The sequence below is a fragment of the Caretta caretta genome, chromosome 8 (genome assembly GCF_965140235.1).
Source record: "Caretta caretta isolate rCarCar2 chromosome 8, rCarCar1.hap1, whole genome shotgun sequence".
Taxonomy (NCBI): Eukaryota; Metazoa; Chordata; order Testudines; family Cheloniidae; genus Caretta; species Caretta caretta.
In genome coordinates this window covers 49,962,775-49,977,401 of record NC_134213.1, presented here as the reverse complement: position 1 = coordinate 49,977,401, position 14,627 = coordinate 49,962,775, and the positions used below count along the sequence as shown (strand labels likewise).

The 14,627-nt window shown below is 43.1% G+C and overlaps 1 protein-coding gene across 5 annotated transcripts in view; it reads right to left on the bottom strand.

Annotated features, from left to right (window-relative positions):
- RABGAP1L (RAB GTPase activating protein 1 like) overlaps positions 1-14,627 on the bottom strand; it is a 551,596-nt gene that overhangs the window by 95,737 nt on the left and 441,232 nt on the right. For all 5 annotated transcript variants that reach the window (XM_048861147.2, XM_048861149.2, XM_048861150.2 and 2 more), the window contains one exon: positions 11,187-11,315. In XM_048861147.2, coding sequence (XP_048717104.2) covers positions 11,187-11,315 — 129 coding nt within the window. The remainder of the gene's footprint in view (positions 1-11,186; positions 11,316-14,627) is intronic.

The window sequence follows — 14,627 nt, the reverse complement described above, 5'->3', positions numbered from 1 at the left end:
TCTGGGCAAAAAGATCATTCGTGGTGACTCAGACAATCTGCTCAGGTAGTCTGCTAGGCTGTTCTGTATGCCTGGCAGACAAGATACTTCTAGATTTATCGAATAGGCAATACAGAGCTCCCACAGTAGAGTGGCTTCCTGAAAGGGTGGAGAAGTGCAGGCTCTCCCCTGTTTGTTGAGGTAAAACATTGCCACTGTGTTATCTGTGAGGACAACAGGCTGATTCCCCTGATCTGCAATAGAAATACTTGGCACACCAGTCTCACAGCTTTCAGTTCTCTGACACTCATGTGAAAAGCTAAGTCCTCTAAGGATCACTGACCTTGTGTCGGCCCAGCAGAGAACCCAAGTTGGCTCCCCATCCCACAGCAGAAGCATCTGTCACTTGTGTGAGAGTCGGTTGTGGGTGGGCAAACAGAATACCTATACATACATTGGCAGGGTTTGTCCACCAATCTATGTGAGGCCACGAGAGGACACTCTTATCACTAAGTCTAACTGAGGGCGGCTTGGCAAGTAGACTAATAACAGCCAGTCCTGCCGCGTTCTGCGGCACATTCTGGCATATTGAAACAGGTGCAAGAGTGCATGTAGGTGCAACAGGCCATGTGACTTAGAAGCCTCCAACAGTTTTGTGCTGTTGTGACTGGGTGAACTGTCAAACATAACAATTGATCAGATGGCCTGGAACCTGGAGTCTGGAAGAAAGGCACTCACTTGAGATGAGTCCAGTACTGCCCCTCTGAACCGTACAGCCTCTGGTCCAGGGAGAGGAGAGATTTTTCTCTGTTGATTAACAGTCCCTAAACATTGAACATTGACTGAATCAGGGCAACACTTATGTATTTGAAGTCTGGACTGGCCCCTGACCAGCCAGTTGTCAGGGGTAAACCTGAACTTCCAACCTTTGGAGGAATGTAGCTACTATTGCCACTACTTTTGTAAAGACCCGGGGAGCTGCTCACAGGCTGAAAGGCAATACAGTGAACTGGTAATGCTTTTGACTTACCAGAAACTGGGGTACTTCTTTTGAGCTGGATTAAGTGGGTGTTTTACCCACAAAAGCTTATGTTCAAATATATTTGTTAGTCTTTAAGGTGCCACCGGATTCCTCATTGTTTTTGTGGATACAGACTAACACGGCTACCCCTCCGATACATGGAAGTAGGCATCTTTTAAGTTGACAGCGGCATACCAGTCCCCTGGATCCAGGGAAAGGATAGTAGAAGCTGGGTGACCATGCGAGCCTTTATCTTTTTAAGAATCTGCTAGGTTGATGCAGGCCTATAATTGGTCTGAGATCCGCCCTCCCCCGCCTTCACTTTTGGGATTAGGAAATATCAGGAATAAAATCCCTTCCCTCTGAAACCATCTGGAACCTACTCTATGGCTCCTAAGCGAAGGACCGATTGTGCTTCCCGGATAAGGATTTTCTTGTTAAAGTGGACCCTGAAGAGGAATGGGGAGGGAGGAAATGCAGCAAACTGGAGAGTATATCCCACTTCCACAGTGCTTTAGATCCACTGGTCTGAAGTAACCGGGGACCAAGCACTGTGGAAGTGGACAGATGGCTTGTGAAGATGAGAGTGTTTGGATCTAGAGAGATGGAGACTCATGTTCACCTTGACTGCCCATCAAAATGACCACTTTGCATTTCCTGGGTGTCTTGAAGGGGCTGGAGCTGGTGCAAAACAGCAGGAACGGGAGGCCTACACCTATCACCCCTGGACCTTTTTTTTGACAGGTCCTTGTTGAGGCGGAGGAGCAGCATATTGGTGCATCTGCTGAGGCTGAAAGTGCTTCCTGACAGGGCAGATGTTATTGACCTAAGAACTTCAAGGTGGCTTTAGTGTCCTTAAGTCCATGGAGCTTGCTGTCCGTGTGGTCCAGGAATTACAGAAGGCTCTCAAATGGCAAGTCCTGGATAGTATTCTGGACTGCACAGGGAAGGCCAGAAGACTGCAACCAGGATGATCTATATATGGCAGCTGCAGAAGCCAGGGTTCTAGCAGCTGAATCTACTGCGTCCAGCCCCGCCTACAACGTAGTTCTCGCAGCTGATCTGCCCCCATTGACCAGAGAAGAGAATTCCTGCCTAGTGTTCTCTGAGAGAAGCTCCCTGAACTTTTCCATGGAGTCTCACAAATTAAAATCACACCACCCCAACAGAGCCTGTTGTTTAGCAATACACAGCTGCAAATTCTTGTTGAATAAATCTTTCTGCTGTATAAGTCCAACCTCATAGCATGTTTTGATTTGGGTGATGGCACCCTAATGCCCCGTCACTCTCATAGATTCATAGATATTTAAGTCAGAAGGGACCATTATGATCATCTAGTCTGACCTCCTGCACAACGCAGGCCACAGAATTTCACCCACCACTCCTGCAAAAAACCTCTCACCTATATCTGTGCTATTGAAGTCCTCAAATCGTAGTTTAAAGACTTCAAGGAGCAGAGAATCCTCCAGCAAGTGACCCCAGGCTAGAGAGGAAGGCGAAAAACCTCCAGGGCCTCTTCCAATCTGCCCTGGAGGAAAATTCCTTCCTGACCCCAAATATGGCGATCAGCTAAACCCTGAGCATATGGGCAAGATTCATCAGCCAGACAATACAGAAAATTCTTTCCTGGGTAACTCGGATCCCACCCCATCTGATATCCCATCACAGGCCATTGGGCCTATTAACCATGAATATTTAATTACCAAAACCATGTTATCCCATCATACCATCTCCTCCATAAACTTATCGAGTTTAATCTTAAAGCCAGATAGATCTTTTGCCCCCACTGCTTCCCTTGAAAGGCTATTCCAAAACTTCACTCCTCTGATGGTTAGAAACCTTTGTCTAATTTCTAGTCTAAATTTCCCGGTGGCCAGTTTATATCCATTTGTTCTTGTGTCCACATTGGTACTGAACTTAAATAATTCCTCTCCCTCTCTGGTATTTATCCCTCTGACATATTTATAGAGAGCAATCATGTCTCCCCTCAACCTTCTTTTAGTTAGGCTAAACAAGCCAAGCTCCTTGAGTCTCCTTTCATAAGACAAGTTTTCCATTCGTCGGATCATCCTAGTAGGCCTTCTCTGTACCGGTTCCAGTTTGAATTCATCCTTCTTAAACATGGGAGACCAGAACTGCACACGGTATTCCAGGTGAGGTCTCACCAGTGCCTTGTATAACGATACTAAAACCTCCTTATTCCTACTGGAAATACCTCTCCTGATGCATCCCAAGACCGCATTAGCTTTTTTCACAGCCATTTCACATTGGCGGCTCATAGTCATCCTATGATCAACCAATACTCCAAGGTCCCTTTCCTCCTCCGTTACTTCTAATTGATGCGTCCCTAGCTTATAACTAAAATTCTTGTTATTAATCCCTAAATGCATGACCTTACACTTCTCACTATTCAATTTCATCCTATTACTATTACTCCAGTTTACAAGGTCATCCAGATCCTCCTGTAGGATCTGGATGACCCTGTCCTTCTCTAAATTGGCAATACCTCCCAGCTTTGTATCACCCGCAAACTTTATTAGCACACTCCTACATTTTGTGCCGAGGTCAGTAATAAAAAGATTAAATAAGATTGGTCCCAAAACCGATCCTTGAGGAACTCCACTGGTAACCTCCCTCCAGCCTGAAAGTTCACCTTTCAGTAGGACCCATTGTAGTCTTCCCTTTAACCAATTCCTTATCCACCTTTCAATTTTCCTATTGATCCCCATCTTATCCAATTTAACTAATAATTCCCCATGTGGCACGGTATCAAACGCCTTACTGAAATCTAGGTAAATTAGATCCACTGAGTTTCCTTTGTCTAAAAAATCTGTTACTTTCTCAAAGAAGGTTTCAGAGTAACAGCCGTGTTAGTCTGTATTCGCAAAAAGAAAAGGAGTACTTGTGGCACCTTAGAGACTAACCAATTTATTTGAGCATGAGCTTTCGTGAGCTACAGCTCACTTCATCGGATGCATACCGTGGAAACTGCAGCAGACTTTATATACACACAGAGAATATGAAACAATACCTCCTCCCACCCCACTGTCCTGCTGGTAATAGCTTATCTAAAGTGATCATCAAGTTGGGCCATTTCCAGCACAAATCCAGGTTTTCTCACCCTCCACTACTTGCGTTATATTGATGACATCTTCATCTTCGGATGGTACCAAGGGCCCATGTGTCCTGGAAGCAGGCAACTGTGAAACCAGAGGTCGAATCAATGGTGGATGGGGCGTCAGTGCCAAGGGATCAGACTCCTTAAGGAAGGAGATACCAGCACCAACAAGCAGAGCAGATTTCTTGCTGCCACAAATGCCTCCGAGCTAGTCAGCACCAAGAGGATCTCTTATTGCAGTGCTCAAGAAGTTGATGGTGCTGCTTCCAGCACCAGGCTCGACAGTGCTCCTTGCAGTGCCAGAGCTGACTGAGCCAACTTAGGTACTGATTTGGAGAAAGAATGCTTAGGTTTCAGGTGCTCTGTACTCAACTCCTTAACAGACTTAGAGGGTGGAGACCTGGCCCTGGCTGGGGTCTCACTGGAAGGTTTGTATTTCTTCCTTGGTACAGGTGAGACAGAATGGTGCTGAGATTCTGCTAAAACTGGAGGCAAGTATCTCACTGAAGCTGCAGCACTTGGCATCGAGTCAAACCAGAACGGCTCCACAATGGCCTGAGTGCCATTTCCATCAGCAGGAATTTCAGCCTAGCCTCCCTTCCTCTTTTGTTGTAGGCTTGAACTCTGCAAATCTGACACCAGCCCCTTATGCTCACGAGCATCGGCCTCGAGCAAGAAGCACAGGGCTTGAAGCCTGGTGACGAAACTCTGTTTTGTGAATAAGAAACCACCCAAAACGGGGAAAACAACAAATCTGAAACATTTTGTTTGTTTAAACACATCTAAAACTTACTAACTATCCTAACTATACTGAAGATTAGACCAACTATATATATACACACACACACACACACACAATATTTACAAAGAGAGAGAGACAGAGCGCAAGCGAGCGCTGTTCTGGCATTGAACAGAGTTCCAATAACTGTCATGGGTGCTAAAAAGGAACTGAGCGGGGTGGGGGTAGAGGCGGCTCTGCCCTTTATAACTGCAAACAGTGGTGCACAGCAGCAGGGGGGAGCTCAAGCTGCCCAACGGGTTCCGCTAAGAGAAAAAGTTTCTGATGGCCGTACGCTGGGCACACCAACCTCAAGAGTGGAATGCACATGTGCCATCTCTCAAAGAAGAAATTAATGATAAATCAAGTTCAGCTGAAATCTTTTCACCAGGCTTGGCTGCTCCTAGGCTTCCTATAACAGGACTGCTAGATCCCCTCCCACCTCTCTTATGTTTGAATAAGCTAATGAACCACTTGCTTCAGTGAGTCAGCAGAACCCACTTAACATTCCTTTGCAGGAATAATACCTTCTAACAGGGTGGTGTGGGGTGTTTCTCTCTCTCACACACACAGCGCCAGCCTGTGACACTAAATCTAAACTGACATTTTTCTTTTAATTTAATTCCATTTCCCTCCACTGCCAATGAACTAGGCATCATTCTTAACCTTGAGTTGTCCTTCCCCTCCCTCCAACATTACCTATTTGGATGTGCATACCTCTGCAACATAACTTAAGTGGGACAGTGCCTTGATTCCACCTCTGCTGAACTCAGTTGTGCCTTTATCTCACCCTTCAAACTCCAGTATGTGCAGAATTCTACTTTCTGCCTTCTTATCCATATACACAACTGTGTCCACATCACACCCTCAAACAACTCAGCTGACTTCCAATTCATTTTGGGATTTAGTTCAGAATTCCCTTTCCTGTTTTAAAAAGACCTCATGCTCTTGCTAGAGTCAACCTCACAGACTTGGTTTCCTCCTCCCTTGCTAAACTAGTATTGGGCTCCATTTCTCCCCACAATATGGCTACCTTTCATGAAAGAACACTCCTTTCTGCAGCTCTTACCATCTGGAAGAGCGTTCCTCTGCATATCTGATTCATTTGATCTCCTTCCCCTTTTTACATGCGGTATCTGTTCTCCCTGGCTTATCCCTCCGAATACCTCTCTCCCTTTGTTATTGGCCTTTTGGCAGACTGCTTTCATCTATTCACCACACACCATTGTTTCTTGTAATGCATACCATAATATTATCTTGTATTAATTAATGTTGTGAATCATTTAAAGATATAGTTTGCTATCCAAACAGATATAAAATATATTCTTGTATAGAAAATAAAATTGTACTCTATTGAAATTTATTTTTAAAAACTACGATTAACTATGCTAAGAATAATTAATTTGAAGACGTATTGCACTGAGCTGGTTTGGTAATTTCTACTAGTTTGGGGATTGCATTTATGTGTGATACAAAAGTTTGTAACAATTTTAAACTCAAAATAGTCTAATAGCTTTGGCTGCATACCAGCAAACAGGTACTCCACTAGAAAAGTTGCAGGAGGACAAAAACAATGAATGACAAAAGATTTTAATGCAAAATCCTTTAAAAGGATAATAAACTGACTGGAAGAAAAATTGAGACAGCATAAGTATTCTGAGAATTCCATACTCTGCACAGATTTAATTTACCAAATAGAGTGAAAGTCATTCTAAGTTTGGGGGGGAGGGGGGAGGGGGAAGACTCTTATTAAGCATATGTAGCCAAAATCACAGTAGCCATCATATTGGGTGGTAATAACAAAACTGTATCTGACACAATAAGTTAATAACATCATCATTAATATACTACCTTTTACATTGAATGATTCCAAAATAATTCACAAACTAGGTATATACATAAAATCACTGAAATACAACCAGCTGGCACACAATGAACTGCACAAGAGTAAGGTGAGGGAAATTTGGGCCTAAGAAAATGGGCAAACTCCTTTCTCTTACAAAAAGTGCCATACGACTCTCTATGATGCCAACACAGAGCTAAGGCACTTCTATATCTAAGGTCTCTGAAAAATGCATACAAAGTAAACAGCATAGAAATCAATTTATTTAGCTCAGCAGAAACCAGGCCTGAAATTATTCGAACCAGGATTTGAACCGTGGTCTGACTGAATATAGGTATGTCAAACCTGAAGCTTAACCTTTTAAGCCCTTCCCTTCCATACTTTCATCTCTGAAGGGAAGGATTCAAGTCCTGGCGTAGGTGACAAGTAAAAGGGATTTTAGTCTCAACCTTATGTTCACTTTACAAACCTTGTCCTGGCACAATAAAAAATTGTCAACCAATGTGACACAGAAATGGTTACCTACCTTTCTGTAACTGTTGTTCCTCAAGATGCATTGTGCATGTCCATGCCCAGCGCATGGTTGTTGAAGATTTTCTCTTCTACCTGTACCTGTTGGGGTAGTTCAAGCTTCCTCTGCTGCCATGTGCTACTGGATGCAGGTATAAAGGGCGGAGCTGCTCTTGACCCCCCTCAGTTCCTTTCTACTGCATAGACTCCGATAGAGAGGGGTGGGTCATGGAATAGACATGTGCAACATATCTCAAAGAACAGTTATGGAAAGGCATGAAACTGTTTCTTCTTCAAGTGATTGCACAGGTCCATTCCACTATAGGTGATTCATAAGCAGATTGACCTGGAGGTGGGCCTGGAGCCTATTTGAACAGTGATTGTAGAACAACGTGCCCAAATCTGGCATCGTTCCTGGATTGAAGGGCTCTAGTATAATGAGAAGCAAGCGAGAGCACTGATGACCATGTCCAGAGTAGGAATTGTGCCAGGAAAACCGCAGTTGTGCGTGTGCCCTCGCTGAATGGGCTAGCATGCTAGCCGGTGGAATGACATTAGCCAGTTGGCAACATAAACACATATACAAAGAAATCCAAGAGAAAATCCTCTGAGAAGATACCGAGCGATCTTTCATTCTGTCAACCGATGTGATGAACAATTGTGATGATGACCTAAATGATTCAGTCCAGTCTAGGTAAAAAGCTGAAGCTCTTCTGACATCTAAAGAGTGGAGCTTTTCTTCATCTCTGTGAGCATGAGGCTACCGGAAGAAAGTTGGCAAACAGATTGCCTGATAAATGTGAAAGTTGGAAACAACTTTCGTCAGGTACTTTGGGGGAGGGCAAAGGTAAATGTTGTTCTTAAAGACCTTACAGGAGGCTCTGATACCAGATCTCTCCACTCGCCCACTCTTCTAACTGAGGTAGTTGCAATAAAACACAACACTTTCACAGAGAGGTGGAATAGAGAACAAGTCTTGAATGGTTCAAAGGGTGGTCCCATTAACTTTGCTAATAGGAGGTTCAGATCCGATGAGGGGGGGGATAAGTTCTTGTACACGTCCAGCCCTTTCAAAAATTTGATAGCAATGGGATTGGAAAAAAGATCTATTGTTCATGGATGAGTGGAAAGCAGAGAGAGTTGCCAGATGAACTTTGACAGAGCTAACTGCTAGATCTTGATGTTTCAAGTACAGAAGATCATCTATCAAATGTTGGGCTGGCACTTGCTCCAGAGGAACAACTTTCTGATGGGTCTAGATGGAAAAATGCTTCCATTTAGCCAGGTAAGTACTCTTAGTTGAAGATTTTCTACTATTTAGAAGTACTTCTTCCATGTTCTTTGAGCAAGTCTTTTCTAACAGTTTTAGTCATGAAGTTTCCATGCTGTCATGTGGAGGGCCCGCAATTTGGGGTGGAAGAGGCAGCCGTGGTCCTGGGAAATTATGTCTGGATTCAGCAGGTGAGACAATGTAGGTCTGACTGACAAGGTTATCAGGGTCGGGAACCAGTGCTGCCGATGCCACACTAGTACTGTAATTATGAGGCGAGCATGGTCTCGTTTGATCTTGGACAAGATTCTGGGCAGTAACAGGATCGAAGGGAAGGCATACAGCAGGGTGTTCTTCAAGGGCAACAGGAATGCATCCGTCAACAAACAGGGCTGTGATCTCCTTGGGAACAGAACTGATGGCACTTTCTTTTGGTCCTTGCTGCAATCAGGTCCATTTGGGGAGTGCCCCACCATCAGAAGATCGACCTGGCCATGTCTGGACAATGTGACCACTTGAAAAGGACTTGTTCAACTGATCTGCCAGCATATTCTTCACCCCTGGAAGGGAAGCAGCTCTGACATGAACAGAGTTGGCTATGCAGAACTCCAGACACAACCAAATGGAATGTGCTCCTCCTTGTCTGTTTACATAAAACATGATGGCTGTTCTGTCTGTTAACACTAGATTTTTCCCCTTAATATGCGGAAGGAAACCCAACACACAAGATGGACAGTTCACAATTCTCTGACATTTATCTGAGCCTTTAGATCTTGGGAAGACCACAGACCTTGAGTCTGCAGCGACCCCATACGTACTCTCCAACCCAGTGATAACCCATCTAAAGAGCGTGCTAGTTGCAGGGGAACAGTGGGGACCCCCCACAGACTTTCAGAGGGTCTGTCCACCATTCCAGAGATGACAAGATTAGCACTGGTACTTGAACCACCATGTCTAGATGATGATGGCTCAAGGAATACACTGAAGCTAGCTACCCTTGTAGCTTTCTAAGATGCAGTCTGGCATGCTTCACTCTGTGCATAAGTAAGAGTTGTTCTGGTCACCAGCTTGCCCTTGTCCACCATCGCATTTAAGTCCTGCCTTCAGCCGTCTCGTAACCTCTCCTTAAACTTCAACATGTTATTCTACAAGGTGAAATCATACCGACCTAGGAATGCCTGTTGATATGCAATCCTAAACTGCAGACCCCCACAGTAGCAGTATCAAAATTTAAACTGACTAAAGACCTAAAACTGAAACTTACAACTAACACTAACTAACTAACTACTATTTCTAAGAAAATGGGTATAATTTACACTGGAATGAGGGAAGAACTTGCAGTAGCAAGATTGAATTCATTCCAACAATTGTCATGGGCAGTTAGAAGGAACTGAGAAGGGTTGGGGGTGGCTCCACCTTTTATACCTGCACACACTGGTGCACAGCAGCAGAGAGCACCTGAGCTGCCCCGACAGGTTCTGTTGGGTGAAAAAATCTCTGACAAACATTCACTAAGTGCACACTCACCTACAGTGGAATGGACATGTGCAATCACTTTGAAGAATAACTGTCAATCTTCATTCAAATGTAGAAGTAAATTGGAGTTAGCAGTGGTGTTCCAAATGAAGGCTGAGGTGCATTGGCAGCATTATTTGGAAAAATTTGCACAGCATTTGCCTTCTATAGGCTGGACTCAACTTAGTGCTGAGAGTCTCTCACTTTCATGAGATAAGTGTTTTAATATTAATACATACAAAGTAGTAGCCTAATAAAGTATTAAACTAGAAAAACAGAAAGAAATTAGTTCTCAGTAGTGCACTGTGATTTAACAAAAGCTTCATTTTCTAATTTTTTCCCAGTGGGAAGATCATACTTTCTGGTGATACACTCTCAGCCCATTTTGCTGAGCATTACTTACACAATTCCAATTAATAGAAAAGCCTCAAGACTTGAGTTAAGAATACCCCTTTGTATTTAGGACCAAAATTTGCTACCAAATGGTTACGCTCTACTTTTATAATCATTCCAACAGAAAAATGCCAGATCGAAGAGGAGACCAACCAGCAACATCCCACCTCTACATCCTCTTGCATTTTATCAATTTAAAGTCATTATTTCCCCTAGCATAGACTTACGGAAGAACTGAGAGCGTTTCCCCAGATTAGCAATCCATCACTACAAAAACACTACCCTAGTACAGAGCTCCTAAGAAGCCCATTGTTTGCAGATAAGGCTCTGGCTAGGGTACCATTTGGACAGAGGACCATTGTCTCGGTAAGCGTAAACTGGAAAAGAGATTGTCTTCTACTCCAAAACATTTACATTATAAAACAATACCTGGCAGATGAATAGCCCCAAAGGCAAGACACCTGGTAGCCCAAATTAACAAATGGCTGTGTGAGCCTCAGACATACCATCCAGCTTTTTAGTCTTTTGACTATTTACAAATTAACTAAGTGACATCTCTACTTTTACTTTTCCAACTATAAATCAATTTCCCTATTCTACTTAGTTGCTTTATTCAAAGCAGAGTTGGAGGAAAAAATGCCCGATTCATTATTTTGTTTAAATATAAAGAGTAAGAATTTCACTTTTATTTCCATGTTCTGCTGCCTCTTTCCCTCTATACTCTTTGGCGGAATTAGAGATAGCGAAGAACACTCTTACCTTAATGTTGCAGGCCTGTTCCATCAGTCTTCTAGCGTTCTCTTCTGCTCTGTACCTCTTTGGCAGCTGAACTCTGAAGAATTTTAAAGCCCCTTCAAAATCAGCCTGTAAAAGGTCCTCCTTTGAGGTCTGCAATGAAATACAGATAAGAACTATTATACACACAGAGAACATCCATACCTACTCTATTATTGGATTTATCATCTGCTAAATTTATTCCAAACAGCCATCGTTCACATTAGCTCAAAAAAAAAAAAAACCAAACCAAACCAACCAAACAAACAAAAACCCTCTAGGACAATGGTTCTCTAAACTATACCTTATAAGATGAAATAAAAAGTCAAGAGCACATCCAGAAAAATCCCAGGCAAAGCAGCATGATAAGAGGACTTTAACAAGCTGATGTACTTATCTTTCCATACCTGGAGGCTGAGAAAGTGCATCTGGCAAAGCCTGTCAAGATGGAACTCAGAGACAGAAAAAGCTAGGTGGAGAATTATGGTGTTTTTGAGATGGTTTGTGCTTCTTAGGTTGTTGCTGATTTCAGTAACTCCCTGCTAGAAAGACACTGTATATGGCTGCAGACATGATCAGCAGACGTAAAAGTGCTTCTGAGTTATAACATGTATCAGCAAATCATTAATGTGGAGGAGCCTGTGACACTAAATTCATATGTAGCACTGTGCCAGAAAAAGCATTACACCCCACCTCTGTATTTTTCAGTTTAATGCTTATCACAGCGGTATTGAGCCAAAACCATAGCCAGTACTGTACTTGGAAAAGCGAAGAGATGAAGATTCAACAGAAATCCAGTAGTGCTGCTGACAGGGTAATATGAACAGTTGCATAGAGATTAGTATTTGTTTCTGTTACTCACGCTTTACTAAAAATATATGTAAAATTTAGTAAGATTAACTTCTGCATTTGAGAGAATACAAAAGACTACAGCTACAATTTTCAAGTGTGAATACTGTGATGGGGCAAGGCCAGATGGCTAGAGAAAAGTAGTGGGAGATAGATATATAAGCTCCAGGCTAAACAAATCCCTGGTACCAGGATAAGTTAAATGGCAGCTGCTCCAGGTCAATTAAGACACCTGGGGCCAATTAAGAACTTTCCAGGGAGAATGCTAGGTTGATTGGGACACCTGAAGCCATCAGGGACTGGCTGAAACTAGTTAAAAGCCTCCCAGTTAGTCAGGTTGGTGTGGCTGTCAGGAGCTGTGGGAGGAAGTTGTGCTGTTGGAGAGACTGAGTAGTACATACCATATCAGGCACAAGGAAGGAGGCCCTGAGGTAAGGGTGAAGTGGAGCTTGAGGAAGTGGGGGCTACTGTGGGGAAGCAGCCCAGGGATTGTAGGTGTCATGTTTCTAAAGGTCAGCTGCCATAGCTGATACTGTTAGGGTCCCTGGGCTGGAGCCTGGAGTAGAGGGCGGGCCTGGGCTTCCTGCTTTGCCCTCCCCTGATTAATCCCTGAGACTAGGAGACAACAGAGATTGTGCAAGGGAGGATAGCTTCTCCTCACCTTCCTTGCTGGCTTATGATGAAAATGGCTCAGTAGACTGTAACCCTTGTCTCTAGAGAGAGAAGGGTTATGTGGAGGGTCACAGTGAGCCTCTGAGGCTACCGAAATCCGCCAGGAAACGTGGGACCCATGGAGACAAGGACAGAGCTTTGTCACAATACCCAACTTCCATGTGTACACTGCACTAGGTTTGCACACAGGTCAGGGTTGCACATATGCAATAGGTGTGTGTGCACAAATCCCCAAAGTGAACTACTCAGTTTCCCAAATGAAGCCTCACCAGTTCAAAATCTCAAAGTCTTCAAATGAAGATTGGATGACTTTCTGGAAGATATGCTTTAGTCATACACAAGTGATTGGGCTCAATACAGGAATAACTGGATCAAATTCTATGGCCTGTACTATGCAGGAACTCAGACTAGATGTTCTAATGATCCCTTCTGGCCTTAAAATCTGTGAAAATCTAACTGGAGAAAATGATCCGGATGCTTTCAGTTATGAATCAATGCTACACACTTTGTGAACCTGGATATTCTTATTGCAGGATTGGCTCATTTACATATAAATAATTAAATCAACTATATAAACACTATTTTTTTTAAAAGAGCAAATATAATTTTTCCCAAATGCTTTAAATTATAATTATATTTCAGTAAAAAGCTGCAGGCTTTAAAGCATGTACCAAAAACAGTCAAGCATAGGAAGTGGCCCAGCTGGCCACAAACAGCTCTTTTGAAAATGCAGTAGCAGCTGGGCCCAAAAAAGATGGAAGGAGGGGCCTGAAAGGAACAATCTAGTTAAGCTTAATACAATTTTTAAATGGTACTCAAGATTGTGCAGGTGTTTACATTTTTGCTCCCATTTTTATTACAAAACATTTTTCATAGTGAGTATACAGTGCATACATCAGAAAAAAGGCTTTAAAATTCCTTCAAATTGTGTATCTAATTTGTTAAAGTGGTAGGAAGAGCCAGGGTGAATTTTCCTGATCACTAATCTCTTGAGTAGTTTAGTGCATGAGGATGGCACCTGAAGTATGCCACTTCAACACTGACAATGTTGCCAGTTATTGACCCATTTTTATACCCCTTTTTGGGAAACATCTTGGAGAAGGTTATAGTAGGCGAACTCTGGCAGTTTTTGGAGCCTTTGGATTTCCTCAGTTGGGCTTAAGGGGACAGATTACACTGGATGTGTTGACTAATGACATCCTCCTAATGACTAAAGAAGATCAAATGTCCATGCTGATTTTTTTTGGGTGTGTTGGTAATCTTTGCTACCACTGATCACAAGATATGGTTGATAGGTTCATGACCCCTCAAGGAGTAGCTTAAGTTGCTTGAGTAGCACTGTGTGCGTGAGATTCCAGAAAGCAAGTGTTGTTCTACCCCAAAAATTCTAATGAAGGGTTCCACAGGGATTTTACATAGAAGGAGCTCAGATACTATCCTGATGGAGTTCTAATAGATGGAAGGACTGCTGACAGAATGTTTTCCATCCAGGTTCTGGACTTCAAAAGTCGATGTCAGAGCCTTGATTTCTTAGCCTTCCAGCCACACTGCAAGTCCCATCTTTTTGCCAGGCTATGATAAGGAAGGAGATTGAGTGCTGGAATTACATTATCCTATTTTTATGACAGGTTTCAGAGTAGCATCCATGTTAGTCTGTATCCGCAAAAAGAAAAGGAGGACTTGTGGCACCTTCTCTAAGATGCCACAAGTCCTCCTTTTCTTTTTGCGGATACAGACTAACATGGATGCTACTCTGAAACCTGTCATTATGCAAGGCACTGAATTTAGCTGTATGGAGTGGATAAATTTGTTAGTCTCTAAGGTGCCACAAGTCCTCCTATTTTTATGTGACTTTTTAGTTTGAATTGGCCTGGATTAGTCTGTTCACTTGTGTTGTCTGTATTC